Below are 26,913 nucleotides of genomic sequence, written 5' to 3'. Positions count from 1 at the left end.
TAAGAAGCCATGGAGGAATTCTAGTTGAGGGTGTATGGGGTTCAAATTTGCAGTGGTTAAATACCTGGCATATCAATTCTCTCTCTCTCATTACCTCTTTCACACTCTTTCTAAAAAAAAAAAAAAAAAAAAAAGCCCATGGATTCCACAGGTAAGGAATATCTGGGAGACCAAATATACAACATTACATATGTCATGACTGCTCCTTGCACAGCACCAAAATTTCAATTACATGAAATGTTTTACTGATGCATATCCACCGTTACTGATGATTTTTGAAAGTGTTGCTTTTGCTGCATACAAGAAGCCATAGAAGTAGGAAATGGCTTTGAACTTTGTGAAGGGAATAATTTTCCTGTTTGTGACTGGACTTGGTATTATGGGTAACATCTCTGTTTCTGTAAATTATATGTTGGGTGGTGGGGAAAACATTGAGAAGAAATCAATACACCTCATTCTCATCCACTTGGCTTTGACAAATATCATAATCCTTCTTGCAAAAGGATTGCCAAAGGTAGCAGCAGAGTTGGGTTTGAGGAACTTCCTGAGTGACATAGGCTGTAAGATGATTGTTTATCTGGAGCGGGTGGCCCGGGGCCTCTCCATCTGCACCAGCAGTCTCCTGGCGTTGGTCCAGGCCGTCACCATCAGTCCCAGAGCTTCTGGCTGGAGGAGGCTCCAGCTGCAATCACCATGGCACATCCTTCTATTCTTCTCATCCTTTTGGATGCTCAATTCCTTAATAAGTACAAACTTACTCCGTTCCATCTCAAGCAGAAGCCTGAACATATCACAACTTAATAATGACAGCTATTGCTATTTCCTACCAGAAAGCCAGAAAACAAAATGGATTCACCTTTCTCTCATGGTCTTCAGAGATGCCCTGTCTCAGGCTGTCATGGGCGGGGCCAGTGGGTACATGGTGTTGCTTCTGCACAGGCACCACCAGCATGTCCTCTACCTGCAGAACCCCAAGCTGCTCCACCAAACTCCCCCTGAGCTGAGAGCTGCTCGGAATGTCCTCCTCCTTATGCTGTGCTTTCTCTTCTTCTACTGGGCAGACTGTGTTTGTTCTCTCCTGTTAAGTTTGTTTTTAGATAAAAACTACTTGATGGTAAATAGTCAACAGTTTCTGGTCCTTGGCTATGCAACTCTCAGTCCCTTTGTGCTGATTCACAGGGATGGACAGCTGGCTGAATGTCGGCACGCTCTGTGTTGGGAGAAAATGAGACAATGTTTGCTTCACTAATTTGTTGGCAAAGTAAGTTTGAAAGACTTTGAAATTCTTTTATTGGGGTGTGGACGGGTTTCAAGATAGGGTCTCATGCTAGCCCGGGGCTGACCTAGAATTCACTATGTAGTCTCTGGGTGGCCTTGAACTCACTGCAATTCTCCTACATCTGCATCACAAGTGCAGGAATTAAAGGTGTGTGCCACCACACATTTCAATGAAAATCACATCAAAGCAGCTTCAACATGCATCCATTCTCAAAAAATAATCCTGGTGCTCTTCAACCCTGAGAAGACATAGAGATCTTAGCAAATTAGGGTGGCATGGAAATCTCATTTTATCATTGGCCACCGTCAAGATGTGGCTTTCACTATATTTGTGAAACTGGTCTTTTGGGTTATATATATATTTATTATTTATTACATATGACAATGATTTTGATAAGAGAAGCATAAGATAGCTTTATTAGATTATATTGAAATTTTTAGTACCTTTGTCCATTTTTCAAGACATAGCATATATTACACCTGATGCTGCAGATACACTTGCTCCACTTGCTCTTTGAAAACCCTTTCAAGAAGAAATCCATATATTTCCAAAAGAAAGCAATTTATACATTAGTACAGGGAGTGAATTTTGGCCTTCTTGAAAATATTGTAAGTATCCTTTCACAGACAGGATTTTATGGAGTTTGTGAAAGAATGTTGTGTTCAATTGTCTTCACATAGAATGAGGTATAATGTAATGTCAGTGAATAGAATTACAGTACAAAAGTAACGGTGAAAATTTGGTAAAATATATCTAATTATATTCATGAAGCTTCTCTATAGGAATATAAGAAACTAGAGATTATCAGGAAAATTATGCATATTTGTTTTCTCTGTTGATAAAAATGATGAATGTGTATCCATCACTTTCTAGAATGGTTAAGTGAATAAATGAAGTTGAAAACAGGTTGTGGCTTGTTTGTAGCTCTTACTGGTAAGTGTCTGGGCACTCTCTGCTACACTTAGTCTTTCTTGTCAGAGCCACAGAATGATCCACTTCTACATGAATTCAAAGGAAGAATTCAGTTCTTAGTTCATTTAATTGGATCCATACAATAAAGTGGATCATATATATAGTATAAGAAAATATCTGAGTAATACATTATTATTTTTTGTTTTGTTTTTTTGATTTTTTGAGGTAGGGTCTCACTCTCGGCCCAGGCTGAACTGGAATTAACTATGTAGTCTCAGGGTGGCCTTAAACTCACGGTGATCCTCCTACCTCTGCCTCCCAAGTGCTGGGATTAAAGGCGTGAGCCACCACGCCCAGCATGAGTAATACATTTTTAAATACTTATTGACATTTAATGTACCTTGTAGTCACTAAATATAAAATTTTACAATTGACAAAAGATATTATGTAAAGAATATCTCTATGCCAGGCATGGTGGCACATGCCTATAATCCTAGCACTTGGGAGGCAGAGGTAGGAGGACTGCTGTTAATTCTAGGCCAGACTGGGACTACAGAGTGAATTTCCATGTCAGTTTAGGATAGAGTGGAACCCTACCTCAAAAAATAAATGAATAAAAAAAACAAATAATTTTTCTAATGTATTACAATAAAACTCTTATAAAACATTTCAGTTCATATATATCTGCTCTTGCTAATAGTGCTTAATGAGTGTTTACTTTTTGGTTTGGCTGTGTGTTGATTTTTGTAGATTTCTTTACATTTGTGTATGCATGCTTATATGTGTGCTGGTGTATGTGTGCCTTTGACATCCTCTCTCTTTACTTTTATTTTTCAAGTCAGGGTTTTGCTCTAGACCAGGCTAACCTGAAATTGTTTATGTAGTCTCAGGGTGGCCATGAACTGACAGCAATCCACATACCTCTGCCTCCAGAATGCAGGGATTAAAGCGGTGTGCCACCTCTCATTCACTCATCCTCTCTTTCGCTACCTCTTTCTGCCCACTTCTTTCCTTTCTTCACTTTCTCCTTCATTGATATTTATCTCCATTGTCTTCAAATATTTCTCCCTGTCTCTTCTGTTTAAAACATATTTTATCTATTTATGTGCAATGTGAGAGATAGAGAAAAAATGGATATGCCGTGGTCTCTAGAAGCTAGCTGCAAACAAACTCGTGAAGCATGCACCAGACGTTATGTGTGCCTTTGTCATCTTCTCTTTTCAATTTTTATTTTTCAAGTTAGGGTCTTGCTCTAGCCAGGCTGACCTGAAATTCACTCTGTAGTCTCAGGGTGGCCTTGAACTGACAGTGATCCTCTTACCTCTGTCTGCCGAATGTAGGGATTAAAGCGGTGTGCCACCTCTCTTTCAGTTATTCTCTCTTTCACTACCACTTTCTTCCCACTTCTTTCCTCTCTTCACCTTCTCCTTCACTGATATTTATCACCATTCTTGGCAAATGCTTCTCCCTGTCTCTTCTTTTTAAACCATATTTTATTTTGTTATTTGCAAAGGGAAAGAGACACAAAATAGGCATGCTGTGGCCTCTAGGCTAGTTATAAACAAACTCCTCATGCATGAGCCACTTTGTGCACCTGGCTTTGCATGGGTACTGGGGAACCAAACCCTTCCTGGTCATTAGACTTTGCAGGCAAGTGCCTTAACCGCTGAGCCATCTCTCCAGACTTCTTCTTACATTTACAATCTTATTAAGTTGATTTTGGAAGGATTTAGCATAGATTATAGTAACTGGTTAAAATCAAAAGTGTTGTTGAGGAATTAGTTAAATATCAAGAGAACACTAGAGAGAGACAGAGAGAGAAATAGATGGAAACTTTCCTCCTGACAGTTGAAAATTAATGCCACAAATTGAAGAGCACCCTTGTAAAAGGAAGAAATATAAGAGGGGAGGGGAAGCATGGAGGAGAAGACACAAGGAGAGAGGCACAATGAGCAGGGTTGCTGACTGGAACTCAACCCAGAGCACATCCCAGGAAGAGACCTCTGAAGGCCTCCAAGTGCGCACTCAACGAAGGTGGGGCTGGAAGCCATGTCTTCAAAGCACAGTGCATTGTCAGTCCATCGCCTGAACTAGAGATTCATTCACAACTTGCCACACTGCCTCTGAGTACTTCACCTCACAGCTTACACAGACTTGAAGCCCTAATCCTGTCTTGGGGAGATGCTGTAAAGACATAGAGGAGACATTAGGAGATGTGCAGAGAGCAGAGCTATGCCCACATGAATAAGAGAGTGGAGTAGCAAACTGCCAGGAGGCTGAGTAAAGAATAGGTGCAGGTTGCACAGTGGTCACGTATGTGATTAAAATGGGGAGAGATGACTCAGCAGTGAAGGAGCTTGTCTACGAAGCCTATCGCCCAGGTCAGATTCCCCAGCATCCATGGAAAGCTAGATGCACAAGGTGACCCATGCATGTGGCCCATTCTCTCTTCTCTCTATCCCTCTCTGCTTGCAAATAAATAAATCAATGAATGAATAAAAATGATTAATAAAATATAAAACATGGGATATTATGGAGGCAACATGGCCATTGCTCTCATAAATTCATCATAGCACCATGGTTTCCTGTAAAGACCGAGTTGGTCAATACTTCACCTCTGATGGACAATGGACCCATGAGGCCCCACACTTCCCAGATTAGCTGACGATTGCTGGGAAAGGAGAAGTCAGCTTCATCAGTGAAGTAGCTATTGATAACTCCCATTCCAGTCAACTCTCGGGCACTTCCAGGCACAGGCTGGAGGCTTCAGGAGAGGGGTCTGAGCTTCCAGGCACAGCCAAGGACCCACGGGCCACAGGAGGCCACACCCTCTCCAAGCCTGGCACACGTGAACTTAGGCTCTGCCCATAGCCCTATAACCTTTGGCCAGTTGCCTAGGAAACTCCTTATCAGCCAGCACCTTCACACAGCTCATCCCCATGAGACCCTAGATTTCTGACCCCCCTCCCCCACCTGCCGCAATTTCCTATGTGCTGGAATGAATGTTCCCATAGGAACCTTGTAGTACAATCATGGGACCCTCCTACCCTCAGATGATTATAAACCCATTTCTCTGACAATAAACCGAGAGAGCTTTCAACCTTCTGCAGGGACTGATTCTTTATCTCCTAACATGCTCACCCACCTGAGTTGCCTGGGCACATTTGGGGAGACCGCGGCAGGCCCAGAGCAGGAACGCAGGAGCCCACAGACAACAACCAACCACTTATGATCATCAAGCAACTGTAATTTAACACAACTGGCAAAAAAAAAAAAAAAAAACCATGAAAGTAAGATTGGGATTAATTGTAAAGAAGAGCGTTAATTAGAAGAGGAGACGATAATATGATTATTGGGATATATAAGATCAAAGTGCCTTGTTACATCCACTTGTAAGAATGTCAAACCTGGGGAAAAATGAATTGGGTCTTGTTTGCCAGGCTTGGAGGAGGTTGTCACAAATTCATGGAGTAAAATTATATATATAATCCCTTCACAGTTTGGAGTCCCTGTGCTGGGTTCTAGATCAGGTCAGGATCCCTGAACTCCTGAAGCCTTAATTCAGGTATTGGGGAGCACACAGTCCAAGCACTTGTGAAGATCTGGAGAGGGGTCACCTGCTCCATGCTCAGCCACAGTTGGATATAACAGGGGATGATGATTCAACTCACATCCGGCTCAGCTTCCTCCTCTGTATGCAGGGGACCCTTCCTGACAGACAGGGGATGGTGTGGCTGCACACAGAGCCGCGTGCCCTCACTCGCTGTCCTTCCCAGGGCAGACAGCCGCGTGCAGCCTTCACATCTGTGCAGGGCTGCCAACTGTCCTGCTGGTGTCTCCACCTCCGCCCTCCACCTCTCAGCTTTCTGATCTGTCCTCCACCAGCTCCCGGTCCACACTCTTCCTGGGTGTGAACCCCAAGACTCCTAAAAGCTATCTGTAAGGCCAGAGGTAAGTTTTTTAGACTCATTGCACCAGGGAGTGAGACAGACCCCATCTGTGTGTGGTGATCTGTTGATCCCTGTGATGACAAACAGGAAAACAGTCCAAGGGGAAACTGAGGATGGACTCCCTGTGTACCAGGATGCAGCCTTGCCTGATGCCTGAGAATTCTGAACAGCCAGCTCTGAGCAAGCCAGCCAAGATCTCTGTGGAATACTTCCAACCTTGCTCCTCTGTCCTAATGGCCTTCTAACAGGCTCTATCAAACTCTATCTAAAACACCTCCTTCTCTGGCAACTTGATCAGAATGCGCTGCTTTTGACTTTCCAATCACTTCGCCATACAGATTGTGAGCAGCAAATGCACAAGCACCGGGTGCAGAATGAGTCTCCTCTACACCCAGGATGAGAGCCAGCGGAATGGCCAGCTCAGATCCCCACTCACGCTGCTGTCCACAGCTCTGCTGAGGCTGACCAGTGGCTCAGTGCCAGGTCTTCCTGGACTTCCTCCCTGCAGGAAAATGGTCACCAGGTTGGGCAGATGGGAAACCTTCTCTCAGCCTCTGTTACCATGGACTCAATGCTCCTGAAAGGGGTGTTGTGTCCTCAGTCTCAGACAGGGGCCCTTGAAAACAGTCCCAGGAACTAGATAAGGATAGTGCTTTCCTGAGCTCAGTTAGGGATGCTGGGAAAAAGAGGCACAGAGGGTGAGTGTCTCCAAATCATTCAGTTTACCTGTAATATCAATGGATTGATGCACAGATGGCATTTCACAGTATGAAAAAGCATGAGATTGCTGTGAACTATTTTATAATTTAAAAATAGAAGGAAGGGCTAGGGAGATGGCTTACCAGTTAAGGCACTTGCTTGTGAAGCCTAAGGACCCATGTTCGACTCTCCAGATCACCAGTAAGCAAGACACACAAAGGTGAGGCAATCACAAGGCCGCACACGCCCACTAGATGCTGCAAGTGTCTGGAGTTTGACTGCAGTAGCTGAGGCCCTGGCATGCCAATTTTTTCCCTCTCTCTCTCAAATAAAAAGCATAGCAGTAAAAATTCATATTATCACAGAAGACTGATATTTTAATTGACTACACTTTGAGAAATGCAAAAACATAGCATGTATATCACAACAGTATTTTAAATTAGTATGAATTTTTTTGTGCCTCAGTGTGTTTTCCAAAGACCACAGACATGTTTGTAGTTGTCTTTTAGGGAGCACTTCTGTGTTTTCCTTATTAGATGTGAAGCTTCGGGAACTAACAGTCACATCCGCTGTTCCGTGAAGCAGCCGTGTGTGTCACTCAGCCTGACACACAATTGGCTCTCAACAGCTGGTTGTGGACAAAATTACTGCTTCAGTGACTCTGGTATCATTCAGCCATTCCTTGTGTTTCGTGACACTGACAAATTTGAATAGTATGAGTGTACTTTTTGTGAACGTAATGTAACCTGTGTCTGATGTTTTCAGTAGGGATGACTCGTAAATCAGCAGGTTATGACGAGGAGAAACCGCACCACAGAGGTGAAGTGCCTTCTCAAATTCATATCAAAACCCTAATCCCAGGCGGGGGGTGTGGCTCGCCTTTAAAATCACCTGCAAGCTTGCTGGTCTGTGCTCAACTCCTCCAGGACCCAGGTGTAGCAGGATCTCAGGTGGCTCATGACCCAGGAGACTCTAGGCCTTCGCAGGCCGGACAGACTGACACACACGAAGCATACGCAAATAAGAAGTTAGACCCTGTCTCAGCCAGGGTGGAGAGAGAGGACAGACCTTCTGAGGTTGTTTCAGACCTCCAAATGTGTACCATGAATCTCAAGTGCTCTGTTTCTCTTCCTCTTTTTCTTTCTCTCCCTCTCTCTCACACACATACACCATACACATCTATATCTATCTGTGTGTGTATATGTGTGTGTGTGTCACATACACTTTTTTTTTTTTAATTTCTCCAAGGTATGGTCTCACTCTAGACCAGGTCAACCTAGAATTCACTCTGTAGTCTCAGGCTAGCCTCGAACTGACAGCAATCCTGTACCTTTGTCTCCCAGGGCTTGAATTAAAGGCATGCGCCACCACACCCAGCTCTCTCTATACAATTGTTTTAAAGTATAAAACAAAATCCTAAGGTGAAGAGATGTCTTAGCAATTTAAGTGCTTGCCTACAAAGTCAAATGACTGGGGTTCAATTCCCTAGGACCCATGTAAAGCCAGATGCACAAAGTGGCACATATACCTGGAGTTCCTTTGCAGTGGCTGGAGGCCCCAGTGCACCCATTCTCTCTTTCTATATCTCTTCTCTCCATCTCTCTCTTTTCAATATTATTTTATTTATTTATTTATTTATTTATTTATTTGAGAGAAAGAGAGAGAGGGAGACAGAGAGAGAGAGAAAAAATGGGCACACCAGGATATCCAGCCACTGCAAACAAACTCCAAATGTATGCACCACTTTGTGCATCTGGTTTACGTCAGTACACAAGAATTGAACCTATGTTCTTAGGCTTCCAGGCAAGTGCCTTAACCACAAAGCCATCTCTCCAGCCCCTCCCTATCTCTCTCTCTGCTTGCAAGTAAATAAATAAAAATATTTAAAAATAAAACAAAATCATAATCCCTAATGTGATATGGATGTGGTATCTTTATAACATAAAGTAAGTTCAATGGTACAAATAGAGAGTTCATTTTGAGTGAGTGCTATTACTATTAAAGTGATATCATTGGTGACTTTCAACTTGATTACCTGTCAGATTTCCCCTTTACATGATGTTACTATTTTCTTTCTTTCTATGTTCTTTTGCAATAAAGCACTTAAACCAGTTCTCATTTAAGGGGAGAACAATAAAGACACCCTTTCTGGACAGGAGAGTATCTATGTAAGTCATTCAGAGTTATTCTGTAAGGAAGCTTTGTGCCTGCTTCACCATGTATTTTTTTATTCAGCCACATATTTATATAAGCCACTGCTAGTAGATTCTTACTTTATACTTAGCTTCTAACAAAATGACACATGAATTTTTGATGTTTTAGATGTCTTTTTTTCCCCCCTGTTTACATGCTTATAATTGTGGGAATGAAAGGGAACTCACTTCTGGAAGCTAGGCATAACAATACATCAGAGTATAGACTATTTGGTGTAAACACTTCTCCCCAGGTGATTACCCAACTCCATACACTGCTTGTGAAAGCTAATAATTGATAAAGTTATAAAAACCTTAAGAGAAAAAAATCAATCAGCAGATAACCAATTATCATGTGGATGTTGTGCATGTATTATCCAGAGAGTCCTGTCACCCTGATAAGTCTATGGTACTTGGATAATTTTCATTATCATGTGGTTTGTATATGATTAACTTGTGAAGGCTTGAGTACCTGCAGATGAAATATTTATAGCCAATAGTTCTAAAACCAATATTTGTAAGTAAAAATTATTAGGAATCTCATTCTGCTTACATAAGATTTTTTATTTTTGATACAGGTAATAGGATACTGTGTTGAAACAGAGATTCCCCTAGATTCTTTAGTGTAACAAGAAACTCTGGTGTGTGGACGGAAAGTAACTGATGCAGGGTAAGAGGAGTAAAGGCCACATGGGATTTGACTCTCACTTACATCTGACGCATGGCAACTTCGTGAAAGATGGATATATGACTTTAAAACCGGGCCCCTTGACACAGAGTCATCTTTTCCAGTCACCTTAATGTGTATAAGGTCAGGCTTTTTTTTTTTTTCTGTTTTGGTGTGTTTTGTGTTTTTTGTTTGCTTGTTTGTTTTAGGTAAAGTCTTGCTTTAACCCAGGCTGATCTAGAATTCACTATTTAGTCTCAGGATCTTAAGGTGGCCTAGAACTCACAGCAATCCTCCTACTTCTGCCTCCCCGAGTGCTGGGATTAAAGGCGTGCACCACCACACCAGCAAGATCATGTTTAAAATGCAGTATCTGTCTAATCCAAACAAAAAGATTCATAAAAATCATAAGCTCTTAACTTATTTTATATCTGTAAGTCTCAGTATTATTACATTTTACACGTAGTCACAATGATAGAATTGCCCTTTTAAGACATTTGTATGTTTAATTTATTTGAAGGACAGAGGGAGAGAGAAAGTTAGAAGCAGATGGAGATGGAGATGGAGTGGATGCACCAGGACCTCCAGCCACTGCAAAAGAACTCAATTCACATGTGGCACACTGTGCATCTGGCTTACGTAGCTACTGGGGAATCAAACCTGGGTCCTTGGGCTTCACAGGCAAGTGCCTTAACCATCATCTCTCCAGCACCATTTCTCTAGCCCAGATAGAACTTTTTTAAACTTGGCAAAAATATGAGAAATGGGCCAGGCATGGTGGTGCTCACCTTCAGTCCCAGTACTCAGGAGGCAGAGGAAGGAGAATTGCCATGTGTTTAAGGCCACCCTGAGACTACATAGTGAATTTCAGGCCAGCCATTGAAGCCAAAGGGACCAGGTTCAATTTCCCAGTACCCACAAAAGTCAGATGTACAGAGTGGTATATGCACCTGGAGTCTGTTCGCAGTGGCCAGACACCCCAGCACGTCCATATTCATTCTTGCTCTCACTCGATCTCTCTCTCTGTAATAAATAAGACAATAAAAAGAAAATACGTTTTCAAAAAATCTGGAAAAGAAATTAAGAGAAACACTTCATTTAAAGAAACATCCAAAAAAATGAAAGGTTTGGGGAAACATTTTTTACCCAAACTTGTAAAAATTTCTTTCATACTGAAACGTACATGGAAATACATCACATACCCATGTATTACAAGATTTCCTATTATGGTTATGTCAATATCACCAAATCAACCCACAGTTAATTCAACTCTATCAACACTTGAACAATATGTTTAGCAAACATAGAAACCTACAACCTTAATTTTAAGGAACTCCATGACAGCTAGAATAGCCAAACAATCTGAGTAAGGACTGAGACTTCCAGAGGTCAAAGCTTGGAGGCCTGGTGCAGCATTGCCACGGAGAAAACCATGATGGTTCATGGAGTGCTCTGAGGTCCAGGAGTGCGTGCATGCGTGTGTGACACAGTGAAGTCTGACATGAACACCAGGACTTTTCAATAGTGAGGAAAACAAACAAACGCAAACAAATGACACAGGGGAAAACTGGATATTCCTATACAGACAGGTGAAAGTTGAATGATCCTATGCCATGTCCAAAAAATAACATGAAATGGAGGTAAGACATGTATTCCTGGGACAAAATAACAAAGATCTCTGGAAAAAGCATAGATGAAAAGTCTCATGAAATTAGATTGGAACATAATTTCACAATAAAGCACAATTTAAAAAATACAGGGCTGGAGAAGTAGCTTAGTGGTTAAGGTACTTGCCTGAAAAACCAAAGGACTCATGTTTGACTCCCCAGTACACATGTAAGCCAGCCGTACAAGGAAGTGCATGTGTGTAGAATTCATTTGCAGTGACTGTCTCTTTCTCGCCCCCTCTTTGTCTTAAATAAACAAATAATTTTTAAAAGCAGACATTAAAATTCATTAAACTTATTTAATCTTTTATTATGAAAGCAAGTATATTTTTCTTCCCAGTGCATATATTATTGCTACAAGCATAGTAGGTATTTTGGTTTCTAGCACAATCACATGCAGGCATACAGAAAGGAATTTAGAGGGAACTCTAAATACTTGATAAGCGTTCCTCTGAGCATCTGTAGGTCATTATCAACCATACGTTCATCTTCTCACATGCGCTGTGCAGAGATTTTAGGAGGCTGTTGTCTACATTATCAAGTCTCCAGGGCTTAGATTTTCAGTAGGTCTTTACAAGAGCTGTGCACATAGTAAACAATGTTGTTGTGACATGTTTATGCACAGACACACACACACACACACACACACACACACACACACTTGGATTGTAGGTAGCATCAATGGCACATTGAGGAACTAGTCATAATTGAGGAAAAATGGGCTGGAGAGATGGCTTACCAGTTAAGCGCTTGCCTGTGAAGCCTAAGGACCCCGGTTCGAGGCTCGATTCCCTAGGTCTCACGTTAGCCAGATGCACAAGGGGGCGCACGCGTCTGGAGTTCATTTGCAGAGGCTGGAAGCCCTGGCGCGCCCATTCTCTCTCTCTCCCTCTACCTGTCTTTCTCTCTGTGTCTGTCGCTCTCAAATAAATAAATAAATAAATAAAATTTAAAAAAAATTGAGGAAAACTGAGGCAGGTGGGAGGCGTGTCCGCTCTGCATCGCCAGGCAGCACAGGGCCTGTAGAGCCTTCAGCAGACACGGGAGAGCAGCAGAGAGCCTGGGCCACACTGCTGAGAGCCTGTAGCCAACGTCCCCACGGCTCTGCGGTCAGGACGGTGACTTTGGGCAATGTTGGGAGACCTCCTTTCTCCTTTCCTCATCTCATCCCCTAATCCAGCTCAGATGACAGGAGTCCAGCTGTGCTCAGGGCTAAGGAAATGTGTCACTTGGGGACTGGAGAGATTGCTTAGTGGTTAAGCGCTTGCCTGTGAAGCCTGAGAACCCCAGTTCGAGGCTCCCAGGACCCACCTTAGCCAGATGCACATGGGGGCGCAAACGTCTGGAGTTCGTTTGCAGTGGCTGGTGTGCCTATTCTCTCTCTCTCTCTCCCTGCCTCTTTCTCTCTCTGTCTGTCACTCTCAAATAAATAAATAAAAATGAACAAAACAGTTTTTTAAATGTGTCACTTGATTATTAGATATCAGCATCTGCCATTCCAGAGCACTGAAGGGCCACACAGAAGGGGAGGGCAGACACCAGAGAACAAGAAGGAAGCCTGCCTGCACAGCTGCCTGTGGTGAAGATCCATCCAGCGGCTTTGTCCCTGGCTCTCCTCTGTTCACTAGTGGACACGTGACAAGCCGGTATTACTGCTTAAAATGACTTGAGGCATCCAGACCTGATGAGAGACCCAAGAGCTCATTGTGTACAGCCCTCCTCCTCAGGTTCTGGACGGTGACTGAAGATTATGAGCTTCTAGGGCCAGAGGAATTGATTGGCAATGAACATTGGAAAGACAGTAAAGTAATTTACAACGAAGAAGAGAATTGACTAGGAACGTCCTTGTAAGATGGCAGAATTGACTCATGAAAAAAAAAGCAGATAGATGATAAACAGACACTAGTTTACAGGAGGTCCAATGCTGCTCTGTACTGAACACTACACCTGAACACTAGCTACTTTTTCTAGCAAGTAGTGTTCTTTTACTTGTTCAGAATTTGACTATTTGAGATTGTACATGTTTCTGGCTTTGTGGATGACAGAGGAAGGGGAAAGACTGGAACAAACTCCAAGAATCCACAGTCCTTGGGGAATCTGTTCGTCACTAAGGCCCATGACTCACAGCTGCCCAGACGCTGCAATTAGGATCGGAAAGTTTCTGGGCTCAGGAAATCCCGGGGCACGGGGAGAGGACAGGGCTGGCTCTGGGACGCAGATGTACAGAACGAGCCCTTCTCCCCTGGTACAGCCACAGCTCACGGCGGTGACAGCTTGACAGGAGGTGAGAGTCGGCCGGGGGCACCGGGAACCCAGGAGGGATGAAAAGGGCCTGGGAGTGAGCTGTCGGGCACCTGCAGACTGTCGGAGCAGCGGCGGCGCGCAGGGGCGCACAGGTGAGGGCTCCCACACCTGCGGCTGCATGCGCTGGGCCTGGCGCGGGAGCAGTGGGGCAGGCCGGGCCAGGCGGGGTGAGAAACATCAGGCTGGGTCACCACTTCACCGAGGAAGGGTGAAGTGGCCAGCTTGCCATTTTCTGGCGGCCATCCAGTCTTGTTTCTGTGTCACGGAGGCCGTGTAGAGCAGCGTGTGGTGTCCTGTGCCACAGCTGGTCATTACACAGGTCTGCGCAGATGATATTTCACCTGTGTGTGGGAAGTTCTTATTCCCTGTAGTGTCTCCACAGCTCTGATGGCTTTTTTTTTTGTTTGTTTGTTTCTTTGTTTTTGTTTTTGTTTTTCGAGGTAGGGTCTCACTCTAGCCCAGGCTGACCTGGAATTCACTATGGAGTCTCAGGGTGGCCTTGAACTCACAGCAATCCTCTTACCTCTGCCTCCCAAGTGCTAGGATTAAAGGTGTGCTACACCACGCCCAGCTTCTGATGGCTTTTTGTTTGTCCCCTATGAGAGTGAAAGTTTTCACTTAAATCTGGTGACCGTCAATCTTCTCAGGATGGCCCTCTATGACCTTATTTCCACTTCTGTTTCATTCTGAATGGTTTCTTTTCAAAAATCCAAAGTGTCACCCAGTGTGCAAGAATAGAACACAGTGGAAAAGAAAGCAAACTCAGAACCATAATGACACCGTGGTGGCTGCTAACGTCAGTTATTTTAATGCTTGCTGGACACTTACTTTCCTAAACACTACATGACCTGTTCACTGAATACTCATAACACCCTTCATGGGTCAGCATAACAATTCTAGGTTACTGTGGGTAGAGAGACCTGTAATGTGTTCAGAGCCATGCATCAGGAACTGGAAAGGCAGGATTTAACAACCAGGATGGCTGACGGCAAAGACGTTCTTCTCAGACTTTATCAGTCTCAAGTTTAATGATCTCTCAGGCACCCATTTCCTACAGAAAACGCTGAATTCACTAGAGTCACACAGGCTTGACTTTGTGATTTCATAAACGCTGGAGGGCAGAAGCTTGTGAAAGATTGTTGGAGAAACACATACACTTCTCTTCCCAACAGCCACCTGAGAGTACTGCAGAGCCGTGGCTTACCCAGCCCCGCTTGGCACAGTCCTGGAAAGCAACGGGAAATTCTTAACACAAATTCTGTTATGAAGTCATAGAGGTAAGGGAAGTAGATCTAAAAGATAATCCCATCATAAGATCAAAAATCAATATCACAAATTCAATCAGATTTTATCAATTTCTTAAAGGGTGGTCTGTATCATTCACTGGATTGGTACACTCTCGGGAATTCACCCTGCATACGTGTATTTATGATGTATGCACATCATAAATACTGTGCTGCACATGTTACCCAGAGTGGAGGGACTTCTCAAGGCCATTCAGCTTTAAAAACCACAAGGAAAGAGACCAACAAAAAATTTTCTCACATAGGCTTTTCCACCAATCCTGTGATTAATGTAAATTTTTAAACCTAGAGTCTCATTTATAACTTGCTCATAAACAATTTTGACCATGTCCTTTCTGATGCTGGCCTATGTAGCTTTGATAATTCAAAAGTGTCTCTAGTATTCTTACTGACCTGTGTAGGAAGGAAGCAGATAATGCAGGAAACACTGTTGAGTTCAGGGAACATGTATGTGACCAATGTCTGGGCTGATTTGTAAATGATGAGCAACCAGTATCTATGAAGGATGGTGGTTGATCAAAGATCAACTTGCAGGTGTTAGGTATGTTGCTGTGCCAATGTGCACATTACCTAGGGAGAATTTAAAGTAACCCGCAGTAAGTTTGACATACAGAGAATGTCAGGCACTGGAAGATAAATAGAATCCAGGTTGATAAGTAATGTTATATATGATTGTAAGAGGTGAAACTCATGAAAAGATTTCTGCCTCAAACTATCAATTTGCTGGGCATGGTGGCACACACCTTCAATGCTAGCATTTGGGAGGCCGAGGTGGGAGGATTGCTGTGAGTTTGAGGCCAGTCTGAAAATGCATCGTGAGTTCCAGGTCAGCCTGGGTTAGAGTGAGAATGTGCCTTGAAAAACTAAACAAGCAAACACACAAACAAAAACTCATTTTGACTAGTGTAGGAGAAGGAATAAATAAAATGGATACCATCTGTAAATCGGTCTTGCACCACAGGCGTAAAGTATCTAGGAGACATTTGTGAATGAAAATCTCTAGAACTTAGCAAAACTTAAAATACATCACCAGCAAGACAAGAAGAATATGAAACTCAAAGACTATGATATGCACCTGATACAAAACAACCGTGTGCATTGACATATTTCATAATCCATTCTTATCACTAGAATTAGCAGAGAATCTTCCTTGTGTTTTCCAGATCTTTTCTCCTAGACCTGTGTTTTAACTCTGAAGATGCACTGGAGTCACTTCACCCGGACAGTAATCTTCCTTTCTCTCATTGGACCTGGAATCATGGGCAATATTCTAATATTTGAGAGACATGTACATATTATTGTCATGGGAGCTGAGAAAAAACCTATAGACCTTATCCTTATTCACTTGGCATTTTCAAATATAACAATTATTTGCAACATACAAATCAGAGATATAGCCACAGTTTTTTATTTCAAGAACTTCCTAGGTGATGCTGGTTGTAAAGTTGTGGTTTTCCTGGGAAGGATGGCTCGAGGACTCTCCATCTGCACCACCTGTCTCCTCAGCATGATCCAGGCTGTCACCATCAACCCCAGGATGACCCTGTGGAGAAAACTCAAACCACAGACTGCAGGACAGGTTCTTCCCTACCTCCTCCTCTTTTGGATGTTAAATTCTCTGATAAGTTCCAATTTGCTGTTCTTTATCACAGCAGTCAGTCCTGTGAACAGGTCTGTTGTTGGCGCATATGCTGGGTATTGCTATATGGCTCCATCCAGGCTCTTAGTGAGGTGGTTTTTCATCTCTCTCATGGCACTTCGTGATATGGTCTTCCAGAGTCTCATGGGCTGGAGCAGTGTGTCCATGGCTCTCCATCTCTATAAACATCATAAACGTGTGTCCTACCTTCACAGCTCCAATGTTGTAAACAATTCCAGCCCAAAAATCAGAGCCACACAGAGCACTCTCATTCTCATGGCCTGTTTCCTTTTCTTTTACTGGGTAGATTTCATTTTTTCCTTCTACATAGGTTCCAGGGTGACACGTGAGTCAATAATTTTATTTATTAAAACTTTTCCAGACCTCAGTTATGCTGCTATCAGCCCCTTTATCTTGATCAGCAGAAATGTCCACACTGCTAAGTACCGGAGAGCTCAGTGAAAGCAGAAATGACATTGTGCGCACATTCCTCCATGAGTGGAAGGTACATGCCTTAGGAATTGCTTTGCTCTAATAATTTTTTGTTAAGAAAAGGATTTTGGCCAGGTGTGGTGGCACATGCCTTTAATCCCAACACTTGGGAGGCAGATGTAGGAGGATCACCATGAGTTTGAGGCCACCCTGAGACTACATAGTGAATTCCAGGTCAGCCTGAGCTAGAGTAAGACCCTACCTCGAAAAACTTAAAAAATGAAAGAAAAAAAAAAGGATTTTCTTATGTAACTGAGTCTGACCTAAAACTATCATCCTTTGCTCTCTGTGCCAAGCATTGCCCTAATTTTCTATTATATAAGAAAATCAAACCAATTAAGGTTTATAATAATAGATTTACCTTTTAAAAATGTTTGGGGGGACTGGAAAGATGGCTTATCAGTTAAGGTGTTTGCTTGAAAATCCAAAGGATCCAGGTTTGTTTCTGCAGAACCCAGAACCCTGTAAGCCAAATTCACAACGAGGCATTCTTCTCTCTCTCAAATATATAAATAAATAAAATATATTTTTTAAAAAAACCCTTGGGGAGTAAGCAATCTAAGACCTGTTGAGGTTTTCCAGTAAGTATGAATGCCTGTACTTCTGTCTGCCCTAGGAGTGAAAACCCAAAGCATCATGATTCCTACAAAACACAAATGCTCTAAAACAAAATTTGAAGATTGTTAAAAGGATGTAATTTTGGACCAAAAAAAAAGTGTTTAAAAAATAGTGACACTGAAGTGGAATCAAATGAGAAGAATTAGCACGGAAAGAAAAATTCATGACCTGAAGAGGAAAGTCAGCAAAGCTGATTAGAAATTTAACAGACAGGGCTGGAGAGATGGGTCAGTGGTTAAGGCACTTGCCTGCAAAGCCAGAGGCCCCGAGTTCAATCCCCCAGTGCCCCCCAAAAGCCAGATGCACAAGGTTGTGCACATGTCTGAAGTTCAATTGCAGTGGGTAGAGGTCCTGGCATGCCTATTCTATATCTGCCTCTCTCTCTCTCTCTCTCTCTCTCTCTCTCTCTCTCTCTTTCAAATAAATAATGAATAATTTTTTTTAAGAAAGAAATTCAACATACAGATTTTGAGTTTTAAAAATCCAATTAAAAATGTTAGAATTGAATTGGGCATGGTGGCACATACCTTTAATCCCAGCACTTGGGTGGCTAAAGTAGGAGGATCACTATGAGTTTGAGGCAAGTCTGAGATTACATAGTGAATTCCAGGTCAGCTTGTGCTAGAGTAAGATCTTAGCTTGAAAAAAACAAAACAAAACAAAATTAAAAAAAAAAAACAAAAACAAAATAACAACAGTGGAAGCCAAATAGATCAAACAGAAGAAATTGAGTTAAAGATGGAAAAATATTTTACCTTGAGGCAGGAATAAAAAAAAAATAAGCATAATCAAAAATTTCAGAAACTGGGCTGGAGAGATGGCTTAATGGTTAAGGCATTTGCCTGTGAAGCCAAAGGACCTAGGTTGGATTCCCCAGGACCCATGTAAACCAGATGCACAAGGGGCACATGCGTATGGAGTTCATTTGCAGTGGCTAGAGGCCCTGGCATGCCCATTCTCTCTGTATCTGTCTCTCTTCTCTTCTCTTCTCTTCTCTTCTCTTCTCTTCTCTTCTCTTCTCTTCTCTTCTCTTCTCCTCTCCTCTCCTCTCCTCTCCACTCCTCTTCTCCCTCTCTCTCTCTCTCTCTCTCTCTCTCTCTCCAAATAAATAAATAAACCAAAAAAATTTTAATTTCAGAAACTTTGGGACAGAATAAAGACCAAACCTAAGAATCCACACTTTACAAAACAGGTGAAATAGGGGCTGGAGAGCTGGCTTAGCAGTTAAGGCATTTGTCTGCAAAGCCAAAGGACTTCTGTTCAATTCCCCATGACCCACATTAGCCAGATATATAAGGGGGTGCATGCATCTGGAGTTCATTTGCAGTGGCTAGAGGCCCTGGAGCACCCATTCTCTCTCTCCCTCTCTCTGCCTCTTTCTCTCTCAAATAAATAAATATAAATAAAGTTTTAAAAAACGGGTGAAGGGCTGTAGGGATGGCTTAACAGTTAAGGAATTTGCCTGCAAAGCCAAAGGACTCAGGTTCGATTCCCTAGGACCCACATTAGCCAAGTGCACAAGGGGTGCACAGGTCTGGAGTATGTTTGCAGTGGCTGGAGGCCCTGGCACTCCCAGTCTCTCCCTTTCTGTCTCTCCCTCCCTCCCTCTTCTCTGTTAAATAGGTAAATAAATAAAAACATTTAAGAGAAAGGAAGGGAGGGGCACTTAATAGGATGGTATTGTATATATGTAAGTAGAAGAATATATTAATGGGGGTTAAAAGGCTCAAAGTGAGGTCAGGGGAAGAGATTCAGTAAAGGCCATTGCCAAGATCCTTGGTTTCCCACCAGGAATAGATGGTAAGACACTATTGCTGAAGACTCCACATACTTGGGCTGCAAGGCCATCGAGAAATCCTGCTGAAACTGAGCTGATAACCTCCTCCATGTAGACCAGCTGACAGAAAGCTGGAAGTAGCCGTTCTACATGAAGTTCAATGGGAGAAACAGATACCACCAGTGAAGATACTCAACAATGGACACTGCAAGCCTTATAATTGGCCAGCCAGGCCAAATGAGCCAATGGGTGCAATAGTGGCACATCTGTCATGGGAGGGAATACATCCCTGATACTGAAAACTTAAAACAGGGGTAGTCATGAGCCCTAGAGGTGTAACATCTGCTGCTGTCTGGCTAAATGTATATACTATGATTATAAAACTGCCCAATAAGCACTTCTCTTAATGTTCATACCCTTATATTAATGCTACTCTCACTTTCTGTAAAGAATCTTCTCTTTTCAGATGGCACTGTCCTTGGGATGACTCAGAAGGCATCATGGTGCTGGAAAGAAGTGACAGGAGTGTTCAGTACTGCAATATCTCTATCACACCTTCCAAGGTTCAGGGTCTATTGCAGAAGAGGTGGTGGAAAGAATGTAAGAGCCAAAGGAAGGGTACGACTTCTTATGTACTCCTCCAGATACAAAATGGCCTGGATATCCATGACCTCACAGTACCTGACACTACTACACAAGACCATCATAATGGGAGGAAAAGATCATGACATCAAAATAAAAGAGAGACTGGTTGAGATGGGGAGGGGTATGATGGAGAATGGAGTTTCAAAGGGGAAAGTGGGGGGAGACAGGGCATTACCATGGGATATTTTTATAATCATGAAAATTGTTAATAAAAAAAATTGAAGAAAATATTAAAAAAAAGAAAAATAACAGGTGAAATAAAAACTAAAAACAAAGTAGATATTGACATGTATTCTATACATAGTACAAAATGTGGTCATATCTTACAAATAAATCACTCAGCCTTGGGTTTGGAGAGAACTCAAAAGCTCCACTTAGGAACTGATCAGAATTGTGTAAACATTATGCAAATGAGAAAACTATGTCCCTTCAATGGTACCAGGCAGTTCTGAGTTCACACAGACTGTTCAGTGAGACAGAGGAACCAAGGCTTCATGATTGTAGACACTGTAAACACCAACCGCAAAGCCCCACAGCCAGGGCTGCACATCTGGCAAGGTAACCAGCTGTCTTTTCTCTCCTCCTCCTCTCTGAATTGTCTAAGTAAGCTGACAGGCACAAAGATGCTCTTGTGTCTAGGCAGAATAGTGTCATCTCAATATTAGGTATCAGGTTCTGGCATTCCAGCATATTCCTTCTCACCAGAAAATGGAAAGGTCACAAGAAAGAGTGGGAAAGTGGAGATGAGAGAACAGGTCTGCACAGATGCCTGTGGTGAAGGCACATCCAGCTTCCTTCTCCTTGGATCTCCTCTGTTGACTAATGGGCACATGCGGACTATTGACATCATTTCAAAAAATAGCTTCAGGGACCTAGAAAGGATGTGGCCATACATCTGATTCTGCCCAATCATTCTCTTTACTGTCTGAAAAATAACTGAAGAACATGAGCTTCTACAGCAAGAATAATTATTTGACAGGGGAAATTAAAAAGACAGTAACATTCAAAGAAGAGGATATATGCCCAAGTACTTCTCAGTGAAGTATAGGAATTGACTACGCATAAAGCCAGCAATTACACCAGTAAACAGACCATACCATCCAGAAGTTTCCCTGCTGCTCTGACCAGGGGACAGCATCAGAAAACTACTACTGACTCCAGCACCTGGTCATCTTTTATCATTTAAAAATGGTTGACATTTTGAAGATAGCCCACAGTTATGGGTAGGATAAATGTCTCTGCATGTGGGCTATCTCCAAAATGCATGACCCATATACCTCAACAAGGAGGGGCCAAGGGGAGGGAGTAGGTCACAAATGAGCCTAGTAATGGTACCAAACTGACTGTATTCACTGAGTACAAAACTAATTAATAAAAAAATTTAAAAAATAAAATAAACAAAAGTTTAAAAAAAATGGTTGACAAAGTGATCACTTTGAATTCTTAGATATCTGTCCAAATCTCAACCCAGCTTTGGTGGTGAAAGGAAAGGAAGGGGTAAGATTGGAACAGATTCCAGACTCCAGGATCCTCAGGGAAATTTCCACTAAAACAATCTGCATTCTACACCTGCACAGGAACAGTAATTAGAACCAGAAAACTTCTCAGGAAATGGCAAGGCACTAGGGAGAGGACAGAGCTGGCTTCAGAGGTGGAGACGTGCAGAAGGAACTCTTCTCCCCTGGAAAAGCCACAGCTCATATGACAATGACATCATGACACAAGTGAGAGTTGACCCTGAGCACTGGGACCTCAGGAGAGATAAATGGGGCCTGTCTGTGAGCTGGCAGGGCGCCCTCCCTGAGCATGGCACAGACTGCACAGGTGAGTTCTTCCAACACTGTAGATGCGACTGCCTTTGACCAGGGAAAGGAAGCTGTGAGACAGGGTTTGTCAGGAGCAGATGACGGGATGGGAGAATATGGGCAACAAACTCACTGTGGATGAGCAAAGGTGGCAAGACCAGGGAGCAGAAGTTTCATCATTGCACAGTTGCCATCTAGAATTTTATTTCAGTGTTAAAAGGCCACCAGTGTGCAGCAGTGTGTGAGGTTCCCTGTGCCAGAGCTGCACATTACAAAGTCCAGGGAGGGATAAGAGGTACAGGGCTAGATGCCATGTTACCTGTGTGTGAGGAAGAACTTATTCTCTGTGGTTGTTCCACAGCCTTTCTGTTTATCCTTCACATCATAAATATGAGGAGAAACTAAATACCCAGTTCAAAGTCTCACCCAAAGTGGATTGACTTCACCAGGCCTTCCAGTTTTATTAATCATAAGAAAAGGGGGGGCTGAGGAGATGGTTCAGTGGCTAAAGGTATTTGCTTACAAAGCCTAATGGCCCAGGTTCAGTTCCCCAGTACCCACATAAAGCCAGATGCACAAGGTGGCACATGCATCTGGAGCGTGTTTACAGTGGTTGGAGGCCCTGGCTCTCTCTCTTTCTTTCTCTCTCATAAAAATAAGAAAAAAAGAAAATATTTTTATTTCTCAAATAGTTTATTTATTTGTTTGTTTGAGAGGGAGGGAGGGAGGGAGAGAAAATAGGCATGCCAGGACCTCTAGCCACTTCAAATGAACTCCAGATGCATGCACCACCAAGTGCATCTGGCTGACATGGGTCCTGGGGAATCAAACCTGGGTCCTTTGGCTTTTCAGGTAAGCACCTTAATCACTGAGACACCTCTCCAGTTTAATAAAATGTTTTTTAAAAAAGAAAAGAAAAGACCAATGCAAACATTTCTCCAGTCAGGATTATGAGGTCATCTCTGGGATTTGTGTGCAGTTTTAAAGCTCAGAGCCTCACTTAATAACCTTTTCATAAACAATTTCAACCATGTAATAGCATGTACTTTATTACATACCTTAGGTACTAGGTACTAAAACAGTGTCTCTCACATATTCTCACTGCCCTGTGCAGTAAGGAAACAGACAAGCAACAGTGATGAGTTCAGGGAAACTACTCTGTGACCAAAAAGTATTTATGACCAAACTCTGGGCTTATTTGTGAACAAAGAGCAAGTGGTAGCCATGAAGACTGGAGGTTGAGCAACGATCACCTGGGAATATTATACGTGCGCCTGTGACAAAGTGAGTACCAATGTTACTTCTGTCTGGGGGAGGTGAAAGTAACCTGAAATAAATGTGATATGGAGAAGATGCCAAAGTTTGGAGGACAAACAGGATATGGACTGATATATAAAGTTAAATGTGTTTGTCAGAGGTGAAACTGATAAATAGATTTCTGCTTCAAAATATCATCTTGAGGACTAGAGCTATCTTATCAGTTGAGGTGGTTGCCTGCTAAGCTTAAGGTTTCATGCTTGCCTATCCAGATCCCATGTAAGCCAGACACACAAGGTAACACATGTTTAGGGTCACACATGTGCACAAGACGGCATGTGCTGTCTGAAGCTTGATTGCAGTGGCTGGAGGCCCTAGCATGCCAATTCTCTCTCTCTCTCTCTTTCTTTCTTTCATTAAAAAAAAACCTCCTCTTGACACAGAAGGGAAAAAGACAGGAAAAAGGAAGGCATTTAAGATAGCACACCGGCCGGGCATGGTGGCGCACGCCTTTAATCCCAGCACTCGGGAGGCAGAGGTAGGAGGATCACTGTGAGTTCGAGGCCACCCTGAGACTCCATAGTGAATTCCAGGTCAGCCTGGGCTAGAGTGAGACCCTACCTCAAAAAACCAAAAAAAAAAAAAAAAAGATAGCACACCAGTGTGTTGTATCACAGAAGATTGACTCACGGGCTTGGGCATTTCTGACTGAGAATATAATTAGTTTTAACAGTCTTTAAAATACTAAACAGATAATCAGGAAGATGCCTCTGGTTAGAGTGCACGAAAGAGACTGTGATCTGGGAACTTCTTTCCTGGAGGAGAAACTGAGAATAAGAACAGGCTAAGGTGTAGGAAATAACGAAATGAGTATCAATATCATTCCACCCATGTAGAAGATTGGGAGCACAAATGTCACCAGCGTCGGTGTTGCTAACTAGAGTTAGGATAACAGCAATGACATTTCTACTTCCCCAGGTCACCGCCCTCTGTGCAACTTCTGGCCAAAGGACTTGGCCATACCACATAATCTCCCACGAAAAACGAGTCCATTTTGGCCAATCATAATCTGTAAAAGCTACAAATCTTTATTAGCTCAGCAGTCATGTGAGTGAAGGCTGCATGTGGGGAAGTGTAGAGGTTTGGGTTGACGCACCAGAACATGTGGCATCAGGCATTAGGTGTGGATAGTTAAGTGCAAAGGAGGGAGAAAACTCAAGCTCACCTCAGGATCACGAAGCGACACCACGCATGCAGCATTTGTCTGGGACATGAATGGAAAACTGAACTTCAGGCATGAGGGACACAAAGAAGGCTGTTCTGGAAAGGCATAGATGGATGTGCAGAGGGCATGTGTCCAAGATATGTCAGATCCATGTGAGTGGTGAGAGTGGAAGCAAAACTAGAAGAAAATGAAAGAATATGACGAGGCATCTGCTGTGAAAGAATGGTGTACACCGACATACTTTATAACCCATTCTTATCAGTAGAATAAACAGAGAACCTCACTTATGTTTTGTCCTAGTTCTGTGCAGGAAGTCTAAAGATGATTTGGAACAACCTCCTCTGGATAGTAATGTTCCTTTCTCTATATGGACCTGGAATAATGGGGAACATCTTCATATTTGTGAAACATGTCCATACACTTGTCACTGGGACTGAGAGAAAACCCACAGATCTTATCCTTATTCAATTGGCGTTTTCTAATATAACAATTATTTGTACCCTTGAACTCAAAGATATAGCCACAGATTTTTATTTCAGGAAATTCCTAGGTAAGATTGATTGTAGACTTGTGGTTTTTCTGGGAAGGCTGGCTCGAGGTCTTTCCATCTGCACCACCTGTCTCCTCAGCATGGTCCAGGCTGTCACCATCAACCCCAGGATAACCCTGTGGAGAAAACTCAAACCACAGACTGCAGGACAGGTTCTTCCCTATCTCTTCCTCTTTTGGATCTTTAATTCTCTGATAAGCTCCAACTTGCTGCATTATATCACAGCAGTCACTAATGTGAACAGATCTGTTGTTGGCACTTATGGTAGGTACTGCTATATGCTACCATCTTCTCCAAGAGTGAGGTGGCTTTTCATCTCTCTTATGGCTCTTCGTGATGTTGTCTTCCAGAGTCTCATGGGCTGGAGCAGTGCGTCCATGGCTGTCCATCTGTATAAACATCACAAGCGTGTCTCCTATCTTCACAGCTCCAAGTGTGTGAACAATTCCAGCCCCGAAATCAGAGCCACACTGAGCACTCTCATTCTCATGACCTGTTTCCTTTTCTTCTATTGGGCAGATTTCCTTTTCTCCTGCTATACAGGTTTCACAGGGGAACATGATTACATAATTTCAGCTATTAAAAGTTTTCTAGAACCTGGATATGCTGTTCTCAGCCCCTTTGTTCTGATCAGCAGAGATGTCCATGTTGCTAAATTCTGGAATATTCATTAAATTGTTCCATGAACTGAAGGTATATACATCAAAAATTGCTTTGCTATTATAATTTTTTTTTTAATTTAAGACGTATTTTATTGTCCTTTTCAGTTTCCACTGTGATTGTTCTTCCATTTTACTGGAGTTTTAAAATACGCCATAGAGGACTAGGGTGATTACTCATTGGTTAAGATGCTTGCCTTCAAAGCCTAACAACCCAGGTTTGATTCCCCAGTACTCATATAAACCCAGGTGCACAAAGTGGCGCACGCATCTGGAGCTCATTTGCAGCAGGTAGAGGCCCTGGTGTGCTCATTTTCTGTCTTTCTTTATCTTCCGGTCTGCTTGCATATAAACAAATAAAAATATTTTTAAATGCCATAGAATCTAATTCAGACTTAATTTTAATGGCTTACAATCTTTAATCATTTTTTATTTTATTGACAACTTCCATAATAGCCAATAAACCATGGTAATCCCTGCCCTGCATTCCCCTTCACAAAAATTAATCATTTTAAGTATACAGCTCATCAGTATTAATTACATTTTTTAACATGATGGAACTATTACTGTCCTTTTCTCAATGATTATTTTTACTGTGCACTTTACAGTATAAGCATATTGTATATTGGTCATATTCCCAGCAGATTATAATCATATAGTCCCTTTCTCAGGGCCCCTTCAGCTGAGGGTCCTCCTCAGTGGGGTATTGGTACTCACTGCTGGTCATGAGCGCGCCGTCACTGTGAGTGGGAAATGCCTCAGAACACACTTTCCCATCCTGTGACTATTGCGATTTTATTGCCCTCTCTTCTGCAAGGTTGTCTGGGCTGTGGCGGGCATGTTATACGTCTCTTTCAGGATTAAGCTCTCTGCATCCTTTGAATTTCTGCTTTATTTTCAGCCCCTTTGTCCTGATCAGCAGTGATGTTCCTGTTGCTAACTCCTGGCGCATTCATTCCATGAAAAACTGTATTCTACACTCATTTTTCCAAGAAATGAATATACACTAAAAATTGTTTTTGCTTCAATAATTTTTTAAGAAAAGAATTTTGCTGTGTTAAATCTGTCCAGAGTTGTCAATCATCTTGCCCCTGTGACTACAGGCAGGCACCGTTACACCAAGCATTGCCCTAGGGATCTGGTGCATCAGAAAAATCAAAGTATTACACAGTGTTGAGAACCATGGTTCTTCTCCACCCACATGTGCTGGACATGAGTGCTAAGGACCTGAAGTTTGAGTTCATGTTGCAAATGTAAAAGAATTAAGGTGTG

General features: G+C 42.5%; 2 protein-coding genes and 1 pseudogene across 2 annotated transcripts; all 3 read left to right on the top strand.

Moving 5' to 3' along the window:
• The first annotated feature begins 322 nt into the window (after nucleotides 1-322).
• Nucleotides 323-13,199, top strand: LOC123454193 (annotated as a pseudogene).
• Nucleotides 13,200-16,172: 2,973 nt separating this feature from the next.
• LOC101610680 (putative vomeronasal receptor-like protein 4) lies at nucleotides 16,173-17,075 on the top strand. Its single transcript, XM_004670884.2, has one exon. The coding sequence runs from the start codon at nucleotides 16,173-16,175 to the stop codon at nucleotides 17,073-17,075; it is 903 nt and encodes a 300-aa protein (XP_004670941.2).
• A 7,675-nt stretch (nucleotides 17,076-24,750) lies between these two features.
• On the top strand, nucleotides 24,751-25,656 carry LOC101610397 (putative vomeronasal receptor-like protein 4). Its single transcript, XM_004670883.1, has one exon. The coding sequence runs from the start codon at nucleotides 24,754-24,756 to the stop codon at nucleotides 25,654-25,656; it is 903 nt and encodes a 300-aa protein (XP_004670940.1). The 5' UTR covers nucleotides 24,751-24,753.
• The last annotated feature ends 1,257 nt before the right edge of the window (nucleotides 25,657-26,913 follow it).

Source organism: Jaculus jaculus, chromosome 13 (assembly GCF_020740685.1).
Source record: "Jaculus jaculus isolate mJacJac1 chromosome 13, mJacJac1.mat.Y.cur, whole genome shotgun sequence".
Taxonomy (NCBI): domain Eukaryota; kingdom Metazoa; phylum Chordata; class Mammalia; order Rodentia; family Dipodidae; genus Jaculus; species Jaculus jaculus.
The sequence above is the reverse complement of the archived record's forward strand: the minus strand, read 5'-3'. Positions and strand labels throughout refer to the sequence as shown.